At 38.8% G+C, this 17,172-nt stretch overlaps 1 protein-coding gene across 8 annotated transcripts in view; it reads right to left on the bottom strand.

Moving 5' to 3' along the window:
• The window catches only part of RGS7 (regulator of G protein signaling 7), a 520,788-nt gene that overhangs the window by 107,373 nt on the left and 396,243 nt on the right, over positions 1-17,172 (bottom strand). For 6 of the 8 annotated variants that reach the window (XM_053607467.1, XM_053607468.1, XM_053607469.1 and 3 more), the window contains one exon: positions 16,298-16,349. The exons of the other annotated variants lie outside the window; for them this stretch is intronic. In XM_053607467.1, coding sequence (XP_053463442.1) covers positions 16,298-16,349 — 52 coding nt within the window. The remainder of the gene's footprint in view (positions 1-16,297; positions 16,350-17,172) is intronic. 8 annotated transcript variants of the gene reach the window in all.

Genomic DNA, 17,172 nt, shown 5'->3' with positions numbered 1-17,172 from the left:
AGTGCGTTCTAAATTAGGCCAATGGGAGGTTTGACCTTGGCTTAGTGAGGCCTATAGCTCTCGGGAACTTGGCCACCTCACCTTTATCTCAGCCAGTTGAACGGGGTGACCCCTGGGTTCCCTCCAGCTTGGACACTGCATGACTGGAGGAAGTCAGGGGTTGGCACTGACATTGATCTCCTGGGGCAAGGGAGGGTTGTGTGAGTGCAACTGCTTTAAATGAAGAAAATTCCACAACCTGACTTGGGGTCCTCTGGTTTATTCTCCTTTGTTCAGTTTGAAATAAACAGAACAAATCTCCCTTCTGTTAAGAGAACATAGAAACAAAATACTAATGTTTCCCTACTCCTTCTTTTTTCAAGGAGCACCCTTTAAGTGGGTTTTAATTAAATTGTTTTTGCAAATCACTTGAGCTTAAAAGTGGTGTTGTTGTTTCAGTTCTGAGGCACAAAAAGCTTATTTTTCAACCAGGAATGTACCAAATGTAGAATATTTACCACCCAGGGCATTAGCGAAAGTCCCTGTCTCTCTACCTTTCTAGGTGGAGAATGTGTGACCCAAAACTAAATCTTGTCCCATAATAAGTGAACAGTTGTCTGTTTCTCCACTGCCCCTCAATATTCAATCAATGAAAAGATGAGGCCTCTCTTGTTAATGCATTTGTCTACCAAGACCATCTTGTCTCTTGGGAGCAGGACACAATTGTAACAGGGACTTTACCTAACAAATGCAATCAGTGTAACCTAATTCTTTGTTCCCTCAATGAACTTGAAACAATAAAAAATAAAATTTTAAAAAAGACCCTATTGTCACCCTTAATTGCTAGACTTCAGAAAATGGAATCTCATTCATGCTATTAATTTTTATTCAAGTTATAATAATCTTGCCATAGTCCTTTGTATTTTTAAAATTTCCCTTCTATTCTTTGATCTTCAGAGAGTCTACCTGAGAAACCAGAACAGTTTTTGTTTTTGTCATGGCCATACCATGGTTAGTTATTTTTCTTTAGGAGAACTTTAAGTAAATTAATATGCTCCCTGCCATCCTTAAGCCGACCTTAATATATGGGAAGTTTTGCTTATACGCTGACACTGTCAAACCCCTACTACCTTCCTTCAAAACTGCCTCTTCCAGGCGAAAGCAAAAGCTCCACTAAGCCAGAATGTTTGCATCTCCAGCCAGGCTGTAAGGCGACTTCTCTCTCCCCTGTGTTTGCCAAAGTTACTCTTCTCTACTAGTCACTATTACTTGAAAAAGTTCCTTGATTATCTGATTCAATTAACTCACCAGAAAACTAGAAGGAACACTTATCTTACCCAAGGAACTGGGACTAGGAAACTTGTTTTAATCCAAACAACTCCCTAAATCCATGATTCACAAAATAAGGCTGGTAGTTCCCTGCTCTGAGGACCAGAAAACCAACCAAAGCTGCCTGTGTTTCCTCCCATTCACATGGGGAAAAGATAAACAAAAAAGTTACCCTAAAATTTGGAATGCATTAACTAAGATTAGCTTGTTAATAGAATTTCCTGAGGCCTCTAAGGCCATGTGGCACAGCTATAAGTCGATAGGTCCATGGATAACTGGGATTCCAATAATTTTCTAGGAGGACGTTTTTGAAAATTAATGCTTACTTTGGGTCATCCTCATCAATTTAGTTTGTTACAAAATTGTTTGGCTAATGCTATAGAGTAGAATGAAGCCTATTTTTGTCAACAGCTTTTCTAGACTATAAGCTTCCAATGATTTCACCAGTAAACAACATGTATACATCGCAGTTCAAATGTGAGTTACCCTTAATCCCTTTTCTGAAATAGACATATCTGTTTTTTCTTATATACTCCTAACCTGCTTCCACAAGAAAGTAGCTTTTATAGTGCTACTTTATAGTTGTCATTAGTTATTTCCTTTTTTTTTAATCTAAAGCTCACGTAGAGTAAGATAACAGAACCACAGAAATGTTTATCCTACCTAAATATGTCATAATCAGAGGTCTTTAAAACTCAGCTCCAAATTATAGCGTGGATGACAATCCATTATCCAAGCAATATTGCCTGTCAGGAATCTTCTGTTCATTCCTGCTCTGTGCTGGGCAAGATGCCAAGATTTTCCTGCACTTTCTCAGTCTCTCTCCTTTTTGAAGCTTCCTCTTCATTCCCAAATAAATCCAAGTCTCCTTGAACACCATACCGGGGATCATTTCCATACCATTTCCACCTTGTGAGCAGCTTCTCCAGTTCACTTCTCTCTCTGTTCTTCTTTCTTCCCTTATCTACCCATCTGTTTATCCATCCATCCACCCAACTATCTCTTTCTCTTACTTCATTGCCAACTATTTGGGAAATAAATCCAGATTTCTCATCCTTTTACTGAAATCTGATCTCCCTACATCTCTTTCTGGTAATTTCTCTTTGAATGTTGATATTTCATAAGTTCCAACCTGGGCCCTCTCTTTGTCTCACCCTCCCCATCGTTTCTGTCTGATCTAATCCATGGCTACAGCTTGAACTATAATCTAGACACTAATGGCTCAAAAAGCTTCCTGCCCAACACTAGCCTCTTATCTTTACTGCAGAATTGCACAGCCCTCTGCCTAGTGGACACATATAACTAAATATACAGCTCCCGGTAAGTGTTACAAACACTACCATGATAGGCAAATTCAACTATAAAGAACTCATGCCCAGCATGTCATGCAGATGAGACAAATATGACAAAATGAGAAACATATAAAGCTCAGTCATAAATCCTGGACTCCCATCCTGGCCCGTCATTAGCCACAGTGCAGGGGCTCTAGTTGTCTGTCTTTGATTTTCCACCTGCAGAATATGGCTGATAACATTTTCAAGATTTTCTGTGAGGGATTGAATCAGATAAAGTGTATAAAGATGTGATGTAAACTGAATGTTATTCAAATATGATATATTATTATTAAAAATCTAGGTAAACAAAAATAACCATTTAAAACGAGACAAAATGTAAAACCACCAGAAATACAAATATCAGGTTAATGAAATGAATACATAAACAACTACATGCCCACAATTAAATTCCAGTGGGGGGGAGGAGGGTGAGGGAAAGAGGAAGAGGGATTAGTAAGCTCTTGCCTAAGGTGCACAATGTAAGGGTATACAGCACACCCCCTGGGTGAAGGGCTACAACTTGAATCTTACCTTAGAAATGCCAATAATACAGCCTAATTATTTGTACCCTCATCCGAAATTAAAAAAAAAAAAGTATCAAGCTAATTTGTCTTGATAAACTAAACATTTAATGACTGCCTGGTTTTCAAACTTTAATGTATATCTGGAAGAGCATATTAAAAATGGAGACTTTACATCCTTCGTATTAACCTGGATGAAAGTGGAAGACATTATTCTTAGTAAAGCATCACAAGAATGGAGAAGCATGAATCCTATGTACTCAATTTTGATATGAGGACAATTAATGACAATTATGGTTATGGGGGGGAAACAGAAAGAGGGAAGGAGGGAGGTGGGTGGGGCCTTGGTGTGTGTCACACTTTATGGGGGCAAGACACCATTGCAAGAGGGACTTTACCTAACAATTGCAATCAGTGTAACTGGCTTATTGTACCCTCAATGAATCCCCAACAATAAAAAAAAAAAATAATAATGTCAATACTTGAGCTGGAGCTGGAGACCCAAATTCAGCTGGTTGGGGAAAAGGCCAGAAATCTCTACTGTCAAACAATCCTCATTGATACAGGTAAGTCAGGACCACGCTTTCTGAAAGAGTGAAATATAACACATTTGAGAGACAGACAGTCCTCAAAATTCCACTCTAATGCTTTATAAAGTCATCAGGACTAGTTCTGTCTTGGAAAGATGTTGCTTATTTTGCTTAGTTCAAATTTGAAGGCTTCCAAATTTGGCCTTTCTACACAGCCCCTCAGCCCCCAACACAAACACACATAAACATACATACAAATATACATACTGTATATTGACATAAATATATATTAAATTTCCATTAATGAAATAGTTTTCCTTCTTAATATATGGGCAAACAATAACCAAGATACAAAATAATGTAGATATTAGATATTTTTGAATATTATTTGCTGTTAGATATCAAATATTTTTCTGTTTCTCTTTTCAGATCTTTGTTGTTAGGTTTTATAAAGAAAAATCTAAGAGCTTGCATACTCATAGTCAAACCAGAAATCAGTAGCACACGTCGCCAGGTGCTAAGTCCAGCAGGCTTGTTTTGACACTTGGAGAGACAAAGAGTAAGACACTTCCAAGCTGGTGGCTCAGAAGTTAGTTTGGAAAGCTATTTTCTGTAGAATAAAACAAGTCCAGAGACTGAGATTATGAATGAGGGATGCATTCCAAACACATTAAGATGGACTTAATTTTATTTTATAGATACTATAGTTAGGAAGATTTTAATTTCCATTTGGATAACTGTTTTTATAGTATATGAAGATACAATGCAATTGTGCATGCAATACATTTATATACACATGCAATAGTTACATAGGTATGTACGTACCTACATATAAATATTTGGGTATGAGAGTAAATCAGGTGTTTTCATTTTTGTATAAATCAAGTAAAAGCCAGAACTTTTAATGCCTTACACCTTTCAATAGGAATTTTCATGTCTTGCAATGACAAAAGCTTAGGATATCCTATAAAGAAGAAGAATTTGTGCAAGAATAATTTGAATTCTTAAGATGTCATAAATGTTTTAGTTTCTTTTAGTAAATATTCTTAGACAACAAATTAGTTCCCACTGTTACATTAGGTAAATGTGCTTTGTTTTGTTTTCAAGGACATAATTTTCTTTTTGCTAAAATTAGTTTATGGTGAATATTTATTACATGAAAAATAGTAACATAAATACTATCCTTTATAACTATAGCAATAAAAAAATAAAGCTTTTTTTTTTTTTTTTTTGTAGAGACAGAGTCTCACTTTACTGCCCTTGGTAGAGTGCCGTGGCGTCACATGGCTCACAGCAACCTCAGCTCTTGGGCTTATGTGATTCTCTTGCCTCAGGCTCCTGAGCAGCTGGGACTACAGGCGCCTGCCACAACGCCCAGCTATTTTTTTGTTGCAGTTCGGCCGGGGCTGGGTTTGAACCCACCACCCTCAGTATATGGGGCTGCTGCCCTACTCACTGAGCCACAGGTGCCACCCAAGCTTTTTGTTTTTATTAAAAGAGCTGTTTGGTAGCTGGGCGTTGTGGCGGGCACCTGTAGTCCCAGCTACTGGGAGGCTGAGGCAAGAGAATCGCCTAAGCCCAAGAGCTGGAGGTTGCTGTGAGCTGTGATGCTACAGCACTCTATGGGGGGGCAATGGAGTGAAACTCTGTCTCTCTAAAAAAAAAAGAGCTGTTTGGGAGTCCATAATTTCCACAGATTGGGAGATTATACTATTGCAATTTGGCTGAGTCAGTGGAGATTTTTAATGCTTTTTATTTTGTGCTTTACGATGTCAGTTGTCCCAGAGCATGTGTAATTTTGAATGATGATGAGACATTCCAGGTAAAATGTATATTCTATTTTTCTCCTGGATCTATGTCTGATCATGCTCCAGGGCACATCAATTCAGAAATACCCATTGACCGTGATAACTTTAGGGGAAAATGTTGGAACATTAATGGGATAATTATATTCTTTCCAGGTTGGTGGTATAACACACATAAAGTTTAAACACATGCAAAACTTACTAGGATTCTGTTTAGATAAAAACACTCTTGTTTTATTTGTTATGCTTTTATCACATTCTGCCAAATGAGAGTGCTAGATTTTGCTTCCTTTCTGTTCCATGGCAACTCCACAGCTACAGGGAAACGAAAGGGAATAGAACAACCACCAAAGAGACTTTTTCTATGACACTAACAGTTGGATTTTAGATACCTGCCAAAACACCTGGGAGAGGAAAAAGAACAACTTCAATATCCCACAACTCTCAGATTTTGACTCAGAGATGATCCAATGATGAAATACTTAAGAAAAGAAAAAGAAAGAAACAAAACAAAGAAAGACAAGATTCTTAGTCATGCTTTGTTTATCCTTCTTTTCTTTCTAAAAGTCTGCTCTCTGGTGTCTTCCCTGGCACATAAGGAGTTTAAAAGTCATCACTCCCATCCATCCCCACAAGGAAAAAAGCCAACCAAAGGAAAATCCAGCAATACTTAGATATGTTTAAGAATCAAAGTCGGAGGGCAAATCACTGACCATACGGTTGGAAAGACAGACAGGGACAGATAGAGAATCATGACATAACAGAAACCATGGGAAAATAGTACTGGTCTAGGAAAACTAAATAGCAACTATTTGCTGAAGGCTCAATGTAACAAATGCTTGCATTAAAAACTCTACTGGGGGTCAGGGAGCAGTCTTAAGGGGGCTACCACATTTTCCTCTAGGAGCCCTACCAGGTTTGTGCAATGAGGACATGAAAAAATATATCCTCATGCTTCCACCAAGGGGGAGGAGAAAAGCAACCATTCTAAAATATACACAGAGCATTCTGTTCTTCTTAACAAGGTCCATATCAGAGGAAACTATATTACCAGAGACTCACAGACTGAGATTATATAAGAGCCTAAACTACCAGGCGGAAGGGAAATTCTGAAGCCCTCTCTAGCCTTCCTATTACACTCGGGGGTGGGGGGGGAACCCTGAAAGTGCAAAGAGCACTTTGAAAGTCACAGTCCAGTGGTAGAGGCTTACTATGACACTGAATCCTGATTATAGGAGTATGCAAAGCATTCCCTTCCCCTGAACCTTACCATCACATCAGTAGGGGTCCTGTGTAGTAATAGATGAAAGTAAAAAGGAATAGCATGTCTTAAACTTTATTTAAGGAGAAGTCTCTAGGGATACCAAAGACAAAACAGAACATAATCATAGGCATCAGAGGAAATTTCAGCCTCTGGAAACCACCGCTACAGGAAACAGTAAACAAAGCTCCACTACTAGCCAAGTAAACATAAAACCTCATACCATTCCACTCAGTACATCAAGTCCTGCTTTCCACAAGAAATATTCAAGGCATACTCAGTGACCAAAAAAGTCCAGTTTGAAGACACAAAGTAAGCATGAAAAACAGATTCAGAAAGGAAAATATACTGGAGAAATACCAGGCATGAAATTAAAAATGACTATATTTAAAATACTAAGGGCTTTAGCAAAATAAAAAAGGGAGCAATATACAAGAACTGATAAGAAATGTAATCAGAGAGATTGACGCTCTAAGAAAAATCATCAAAAGAAAATAGGAGAGATGAAAAACACTGAAATGAAAATAGGAGAGATGAAAAAAACAGAATGAAGAAGACCTTTGGTGAGTTCATCGACAGACTGGACATAACTAAGGAAACAGTCAATGGAGCCTGATCGTGTGTCAACCAACACTTCCGACAATGAAGTATAAAGGGGAAAAAAATGAAAAGGAGAGAACAAAATATCTTAGAACTGTGGAACAAGTATAAAAGCTGCAACATATATGTAATGGGAATGCCAGAAAGAAGAAAAGAAGATAGGAAGGCAAGAAATATTTGAAGCAGTAATGACTGAGAAGGTCCTCACATTAGTGACAGATATTGTTATAAGCCGAATTGGGTTTTTCTCCCTCAGGTTCATATGTGGAAGGCTTAAATTCAGTGACCTCAGAATATGGCAGTATTTGGAGAGAGGCCATTAAAGGGTTAATTAAAATTAAATTAGGTCATGGGGTGAGGCCCTAATGCAACAAGACTGATATCCTCATAAGAAGAGGAGGAGATTCCCGAATGTGCCCCTGCAGAGGAAATGCCACATGAGGGCACAGTGGAAAGGCAGCCTCTGAAAGCCAAGGAGAAAACCACAAGAGAAACCAGCCTCACTAGCACCTTGTTTCTGGACTTCTGGTCCCCAGAGGTTTTCTATACCCCCATTATTTAGGGGAGGATAAATTTCTATTGTTTAAGCCACATAGTCTTTGGTATTCTGCAATGGCTGACCCAGTAAACTAACACACCAAGAACCAGGAAACAGAGAACTCGACACAGGATAAATTTCAAGGAAACCAAACTTAGACACACACTATTCTAATGTCAGAGAACCAAAGAGAAAGCCTTGAAAGTCACATACCAGGCACGGATCCCACTGGGGTTTTGCTGTGGTTCTTTCTTTATGCTGGAAGGTGTGGTTTCATCATTTATGACTTTTGTTATTAGACCCTTACTCATCCCTCTGTGACATTTTCGCATGTCAGCTTTCTTGAGTCAGCAGTTTTCCACACTTATCAGCATTGATGAGTTGTGTTCTCTTTTCCAGGGAAAGCTGGTGTTCTATTTTTTCTAACTGTTTTTCATAGTAAAATTAGTAAGCAGTGTACTTGTGTTTGGCAACGATCCAGGCATGTATAACTGAAAATACAGGATATCTGATAATTCTATAAATCCATTTATGTCAAGCAATACCTTACTTTTTCTTCTCATGATACAGACATAAATATGGTGAAGAGACAGTATAATTTGTCAGTACTTGAGATAGACAAAGAACTGATAGTGTCAGATTTTAAAGGAAATGATGAGGACATTTTAATTAGTTCAGATAGTGAACAAGAAGAATTCATAGAGGTGCAACATGAAATTATTCATTTTGAGGAAGAGAGTGAAGAGTAAGAAGAAAAAAATGATGATGGGCTTACTGCCCGTGGCTCAGTGGTTAGGGTGCTGGCTGCATACACAGAGGCAGGTGTGTTCAAACCCAGCCCTGGCCTGCTAAACAACAATAATAACTACAACCAAAAAAATAGCTGGGCATTGTGGTGGGTGCCTATAGTCCCAGCTACTTGGGAGGCTGAGGCAAGACAATCACTTAAGCTCAAGAGTTTGAGGTTGCTGTGAGCTGTGATGGCATGGTACTCTACCAAGGGTAACACAATGAGACTGTCTCAATAAAACACACACCCCTCCCCACCCTCAAAAATAAAAAAAACCATGATGGAGAAGAACTCCAAAATATGGAGCCCAAGAGAAGAAGACCACACCCAGCTATAAAAATAGAGCAGGCTGTAACTAAGATGATGGCCCCTTAGGAATGATATGGAACTCACAACTATTTACTGATAATGAAACCATGGGTGTAATTATAAATTTACAAACCGGAAACCACATCTAGTTAAAGAGTTAGGTAAGGACATGTTCATCCAAAATTCTGGCAATTTGGTAAAAGAAGAAATAGTAAGAGTAACGGGAATTCTTCTAAATTGTGGTGTGTGGCATCAAAATAAAGACAATATCTGAATTATCTTTTTAGTGAGAGGAATTTTCTGGTTTATTGTGCTCTGTTATCAGAACACAGGATGCGACTCCTATTGAAATATCTGCATTTTGATGATGCTGTAACACATGAAGCTCGCAGACAGCAATGATAAGTTTGTTCCAGTTTAAGAGCTTTGGAATATGATTATAAATAAGGTCTCACTTTACTACAATCCTCACAAGCCTGTTACTGTCGATGAAGACTTGGTGCCTTTCCATGAGCATTATCCATTCAGACTCTACATACCAATGAAACCTGGAAAGTATGGAATTTTTATGAATATTTCATTTGCTTCTTCTACAAACTACTGTTTTGTGGTACAGCCAAATGCAGGGAAATCATAGAATCTTCAGAGAAATTATAGTAGTGGCTCCAAGATTGTAAAAGGACTGGTTCAGAACTGTCATTTGATTCAGTCCAGAAGAAATATTACTATGGACAGAAAGTTTACCTCCATCGCCCTGGCTTTCAACTTGCTTCAAAAGAATATAACTACAGTTGGTACTGTTCATAGTGATAAAAGGGACTTGTCTCTAGAACTCAGGCCAGCATCAATGAAAAACTCCATCTGGTACAGTAAGATTTGCTTTTTCTCTCTATGTGACATTAGTAAATTATGTTCCAAGGACAGGAATGGTAGTTACAGCACTTTCCACACAGCACGAAGATCTGAAGGTCATGGATAACAAACCTGATATAATCGACTTTATAATGCTACTAAAGCAAGTGTGATGCACTTGATAAGTGTGTGAGAATATATTGCTATCTCTGAATTGGTGTTGCCCCTGGCAATTTCCTTCAACATCATTGACATTGCAGCATACAATTCATATGTGATTTTTCAGGAATCAAATAGCCACTGGTTGCAACTTCATTTGAAGAAACAATTAAGAAGACACTTTTTGAAAGATTTGCATGATAGCTCTGTAAAAAAACATAAGAAGTCATGCCCAGGCTATTGCACTAATGTACACAGCTATGATTTAACAATTAAAAAAAAAAAAAAGAAGTCATGCCCAAAATGTGCACAGTCTCTACCAAAAATATGCAAAGGCAATGAATCCTGTGGACACCAGTGCAATCAAGGACAAAGAGTGGTGACAAGAGGAACGGTTCATACAGAACCAAAAGGAAGAGTTGTGAGGAAAGCAGTGACGAGCTTACCAAAAGAAGGTCGCTGCTGCCTTTGTCCCCATGGGAGAGACCGGAAATATATGAAAGCATGAAGTGAACACAGCAAATACATCTGTCTGAGCCACACATCAAAAGAAGGAAATATAATAAAAAGAACATGCAGAGAATGTGCATCCACACATCAAAAGAAGAAACTGTAATGAAAAGAACATGCAGAGAATGGGATGAAAGTGTTCTTAGTTACTTATACAATGATATGTAAGATACATAGATTTTCTGTGAGATTATAATACTAGTTATTCTGGGGTCAGTGAACACCCAAATGGGTGTTCATTTGGTATCAAATGGGCATGGATATGAGACTGCTATAAGGAGAGGCAGTGGGAAGATGTGGGATTAAGGGAGAAAAAGTATAATAATTACATTGAACCTCTCATTGGAAAACATACAAGCAAGGAGAGAGTGGAGTGAAATGTTTGAAATGTTTAAAGAAAACCCCATCAACTTAGAATTCTATACTCAGAGTGTAGAATTGTCAAAAGCAAAGGAAAAATAAAAATTTTCTCCCAAGCAAAATGTGAAGGAATTTGTTGACATATCTTGCAAAAATGCTAAAAGAATATGTTTTAAGTGAGCCTGTCCCATTAAAAAAAAAAAATTAAAAGTTCTTCAGAGAAAGAGAAAAAGTAATAGAAAATGAAACACAGACCTGTATAAATAAAGGAGGGCTATTAGAGAAGAAATGAAGGTCAGGGGGCAGTGCCTGTGGCTCAAGGAGTAGGGCGCCAGCCCCATATACTGGAAGTGGTGGGTTCAGACCCAGCCCCAGTCAAGAACTGCAACCAAAAAAAAAAAAAAAAGAAAGAAAAAGAATGAGAATAAATGAAGGTCAAATAAAATCTCTTATTTTTTCTTATTTGCAATTGAACTAATGGATAAAAGTCTGTTCAAAATGATAATAGCAATAATATAGTCAGTGATCCTAGCTTAAATGAAAGGAGGATCAGCACAGCTACAAAGGTGAAAAGGAGAAACTAGGAATACCAGTATGAGGTGCATGCATTGCATGTGACCTCCATAGTGTTATCAAAAAATGGACTTGGATTAGCTGAGAATATATATTGCAAACTCTAGGGAAAATTTTTAAAAATAAGTAAAAATGTTAGATTAGAAGAAAAGAGAAAATAGAATCATACAAAATGTTTATTTAAAATCAGAGAAGACAGAAAGAGAGTAGAAGTCAAAAAGGGGACAAGAGAGGGAGAGAGAGGGAAAGAGAGAGAGAGAGAGAAAAAAAAAGGAAACTAATACAAAACAGTTGACAAGTGTTAACCCAACAATGGCAGATACTCATCCAACTATGATAATACAACTTTAAATATGAATGGTCTACATGCACCAATTAAAAGACAGAGACTGTCAGAGTGGATATAAAATAGGGCCAATTATATTTTGCCTATAAGAAACTCATTTTAAATGCAAAGACATTGATTAAAAATAAAGAGACAGATGCAGAAGAAAAAAATCATTTCATCTTAAAAGACACTTGCACTCAAATGTTTATAGAGCTCAATTCACAATCATAAAGATGCGGAAACAGCCCAAGTGCCCATCAACCCAAGAATGAATTCATAAACTGTGGTCTATGTACACCATGGAATATTATTCACCCATGAAAAGATGAAGATTTTGCATTTTTTGGATTTGCTTGAATGGATTTGGAGCACATTTTCCAAAGTAAAGTATCTCAAGAATGAGAAAACAAGCATCCCACATACTCAATATTAATTTCAAACTAGTAGATGAACAACAGGCCCACATAAGAGGAAAAACACAATTAAATTCAAGTAGGTGGGAAGTGGAAAGGGGGGGAAGGGAGAGAGGCTCAGTCGACTTTCACCTAACAGGGCACAGTGTAGGAGAATATGGCACACCTAGCGGATAAAGGATTCAAACATACCTCAGACTTTTAACAAATGCAAACAATGGGCTCCGTGCCTGTAGCACAGTGGTTATGGTGCCAGCCACATGCTGGCAGGTTAAAACCCAGCCTGAGCCTGCTAAAAAAACCATAACAACTACAGAAAAGAAGAAATAGCTGGGGATTATGGCGGGAGCCTGTAGTCCCAGCTACTTGGGAGGCTGAGGCAAGAGAATCACTTAAGCCCAAGAGTTTGAGGTTGCTGTGAGTTGTGATGCCACGGCACTCTACCTGGGGTGACTTAGTGAGACTGTCTCAAAAAATTAAAAAATGCAAACAATGTATCCTAATCATATGTACCCTTATGTTATTCCAACATTTAAAAAAAATGGGAAAAAAAAAGAAAAGAACTTCTATCTCAGAAAACTAGAAAAACAAGAGAAAATTAAATCCAAAGTTAATAGAAGAAAATAAATGATTAAAAAAATTAGAGCAGAAATAGATAACAATGAAAATAGGAAGCCAATAGGGAAATTCAACAAAACCCAGCACTGGTTGTTAGAAAATATCATTATTGATATTCCTCTAGAAAGGCGAATTTAGAAAAAAAGGAGAAGGCGCAAATTACTAGAACCAGAAATGAAAGGGAGGCAAGCATTACTGATCCGCTTTTCCTTAGAAGATAGTAAAAGGATGTTATGAACAACCATAGGCCACAAATTTGGTAACCTAGGTAAAATAGAACCATTTTTTTTGAAAGATACAATCCAGCATAAACTCACAAAATAAGTAATTTGTGATCTAAATATGCCTACCTCTATTGAGTACATTTAATCAACAATTAATAACTTCCCAAAACAGAAAGCACCAAGCTCAGATGGCTTTACTGGTGAATTCAACCAAACATTTCAGGAAGAAGTAACATTCTGTACCAGGGGTGTCCAACTCACAATGCACGGGCCACAAGCAACCCAAAATAGCTATGAATGCGGCCTGCCACAAAATCATAAACTTACTTAAAAACTATAAGATTTTCTGGTTATTTTCTTTTGGTGGAACTGGACTGCATGGTTCTTGAATGTGAACTCTGTAGACAACAACATCACATTGCAATGTCATGTAAAATAAACACACGTAGGCTCTCATTATCCATCTGCCTGCAGCCTTCAGTTTCACAGCTGGTCACAGCTTCCAGCATGTTACTTTCCAGGTGCAGAGAGTGGAATTGACACCAACAGATGTTACATGTGCTCATGGGGGCTTGGTGAGGCAGTGATTATCAAATACTATTTCGATAGTACCCACCATTGCAACGTTGGGTATTTGATGTTACTTAGAAGTCAGCTGAGTGTTCTTATGAAGGTACTTCCACACTTCCGCTGTGCCTCCCACATCACCCAACATGCTTTATAATTGGCCTCCGCCTCACCCTGCAGCAGCAGCTGAGACGTGGAAGGGCCTGAACCTTGCTTTCTATTTTCCTGTCAATTAATTTTCACATAAAAATAAATGTAGGCCATAATGTTTCCTCTGACTCACCCTTAAAACATCAATCTACTGTAAAACGACAAATGCGACCATTAATTGTGAACACTGTACTGTATTTCTGAAAGACACAAAAGATGGATATAAAGTGACTTTGCCACTGGGAGTTTGCTTTTCACCACGGAGCAGAAGCAGTGTATCTGTCCAGAAGCAATGATGACAAGAGCCATGTCCCACATATCTGAGAGCAGTGACACCTGTTTCCTTGAGCATATTCACTTGAATTATTTCAATAACTTAAGAAGGCCAATTATTATTCTTTCTGGTGAAAAGTGAACAAAGTGAGGTTCAGAGATGTTACATGCTTAGCCTAAAAGCACACAGTTGATATGTGGTTGTGACAATATTTGGCATCAGATCTGTCTGCCTCTGATACTTGAGCCTTTCTCTGAGAGCTCTCTCTCAACTGTTGAAGAGTCCCCTTCACTAGCATGGTACAATCTTTAGTGAGACTGTCCTCAGGCAACATTCCAGGTGAGACAAAATGCACCAGAAAGTTCTCCAACTCAGAGCTAGAAATTAGCAGCTGTTTTTTAAATAACGTCTTTCTCCAAGGACCCCAAGTTTTAAGGACTTTCTCCAAGGTCTCCAAGTTTTAAGGACTACGTGCCCTGGTTGAAGAAATAGGCATTCTCACTCCTGGAAAGAAACAATTTAGTCACTATATTAATTTTTTTCAGTATCTCGAATTTTTTTTTTTTTTTCGTGAGTTGTATCAGTTTTAATCTTTCGACGAGCCCCTGGCCACTCTTAGATGAACTAAGTCAAGTTCTGAAAATGACATATGCACAGGATAGCTCCACTGGTTTTCTATGCATTTTCTTGTCTTTTTTCTTACAAAGATGTCTCTTCTGGGGCAAAACCAAAGGAAGGCCAAGGTGCTGTGAGCTTCTCCCTGCCACTGCCTAGCATGTTCCCTCCTTTGTCTCCAAAGCTTGCCAGGCCTTGTCACCTGCACCCCTTCTTCCTTGAAAATCCAAAAACTGGGCAGCACCTGTGGCTCAGTGAGTAGGGTGCCGGCCCCATATACTGAGGGTGGCGGGTTCAAACCCAGCCCCGGCCAAACTGCAACAAAAAAATAGCCGGGCGTTGTGGCGGGCGCCTGTAGTCCCAGCTGCTCGGGAGGCTGAGGCAAGAGAATTGCTTGAGCCCAAGAGCTGGAGGCTGCTGTGAGCCATGTGACGTCATGACACTCTACTGAGGGCGGTAAAGTGAGACTCTGTCTCTACCAAAAAAGAAAGAAAATCAGAAAACTGCAAGAAGAGAAGTATGCAGAATTATTTGAACACTGGAGAGCTGTGCATGGGCAGAAGATTGTATGAATAAGCCCAGAGTCGACTGTTAATTAGTGCTTCCACAGGGCATAGATGGACGAAGGGGCTGCATATTAGGAACTGATGCCATGTGCAGAAAAACACTGCAATGGCCTAATGAGGGTGATTTATTTAAGGGAGAGATAGATCACAGAGAAGTGATCTTACCTTTCTCCTATCAATTAAACCAATGGTTCTCAGTTACTGATCTACACTTCTAGTCACCTGGGGTGCTTCTGAAAACCTCTGAAAAATGTCTGAACCTAGCACTCCAGGAGGCCAAGGCGGGTGAATTGTTTGAGCTCAGAAGTTCGGAACCAAACTAAGCAAGAATGAGACCCCATCTCTAAAAAATAGCCAGGCATTGTGGCAGGTGCCTATAGTCCCAGCTACTCGGGAGGCTGAGACAAGATGATCACTTGAGCCCACGTGTTTGAGTTGCTATGAGCTATGACACCATAGCACTCCACCAAGTGTGACAAAGTAAAACTCTGTCTCAAAAAAAAGAAGAGAAGTATGCACTGAGGGCTTATTTTCTCCTTGAGTAGCTTAACTGAATCTAGGCTGTTGAACAGAGTTTGTTCTATGTCGATCAGAACTTGACTTGTTAGGACTAAATCTCCTCTTGTGTATTTTATTTTGCTTGCAATTGGCCTCTCCATGTTTAACACAATCATCTGCTTATAAAAATCACAGGATGTTCCATAGGACAGTGGGAAAAGTGGAGGTTTGGGAGGTCAAGGGACCTGCTAACGATCCCACAGCGAAATGGGAGAGTTGAATTAGAACTCTGGCTCTCTGGGCATGTTTGTTATTCTTTCCAGACCAGGGTGTTACGAAAAAAAAACCTCATTAAACCTGTTTGTAGGTCTTTATCCTACCCAGAAGTTTTTTCTATAATAGTTTCAGAGGTCACTATACCACAGAAAAAGTTGCCACCAGATTTGATGACTTTCTAACCAGGGCCATTTAGGGATTTAATGTTAGAAAGGCTGGTTTCCTTTTTTTCTCAGTAACAAAAGCAATGGAAGGGAAGTGCTTGTTCTTCTGGGACATACTGGCTGTGGATAAAGAAGGGTGAGGAATGGCACTAACCATAGTCTGTGTTTTCCGGCTCCCAACAGTTTGATGGCCAAAAATAGGGTGTCTGTGGAATGAAAAGAGGGGAACCACGGTTAGACAAATTAGAAGTTAGAGGAGCTTCCAGTGACTGAGCTGTGTCTCCAAATATGTGCAGAACCAGTGAGCACGTGCTTAAAATGTCAGACATTTGCCGCCATTTTAGACCAACTGACATGAATGTTTTGCGTCATTCAAACCAAAAGTGAAGTTCATCTGCAAAGAAGACTAAAACAGTATGATATTCAGCAAGACTCAGGATGAAGTATATTTAAATAGAAATTATTTTCTATGCATTGTGTATCTCAACACTGCCTTTGGTAGATCAAAGAAACTCACCCAGCAAAATCTTTCTCTGAGATCTGGCAATCATTGGCCTGGCTCCATTGATTACATAAGGCAGCTCTCAATAATATCCAGCTAGACTAAAACACTCGCTACCCTCACATTTAAAAACAATTTTTTTTGTAAAGATACTAACTGCTCGAAAGTTACCAACTACACAAACCAGAGGTCATTTGTTGAAACCAATAATATCTTTGTTGACTGATAGGAACAATGATAGTCTGAATTGTGATTCTGCGAAATTCTAGAAACTGATGGACTAAACTTCAAGGAGAATGTCTAAGTAAAAAAATAAAAAAATTCCAATTATTGTCATCAACATTTTCTGCTTTCTAAAGGGATTTTACTAGTTCTAGCAGCATGCGTTGGGCTCCTGCTCTTTGGGAAATGTGGTGACCTGTCTACTTATCAGCCACTATTCCCTAGAATGATGATGTTTCTAAGACTCAGTGGAACAGTGGCTGAAGGCATTAGTGCACCAGTGTTGAGGGCTTAATTATACTTAT

This window comes from Nycticebus coucang, chromosome 10 (assembly GCF_027406575.1).
Source record: "Nycticebus coucang isolate mNycCou1 chromosome 10, mNycCou1.pri, whole genome shotgun sequence".
Lineage (NCBI taxonomy): Eukaryota > Metazoa > Chordata > Mammalia > Primates > Lorisidae > Nycticebus > Nycticebus coucang.
The sequence above is the reverse complement of the archived record's forward strand: the minus strand, read 5'-3'. Positions and strand labels throughout refer to the sequence as shown.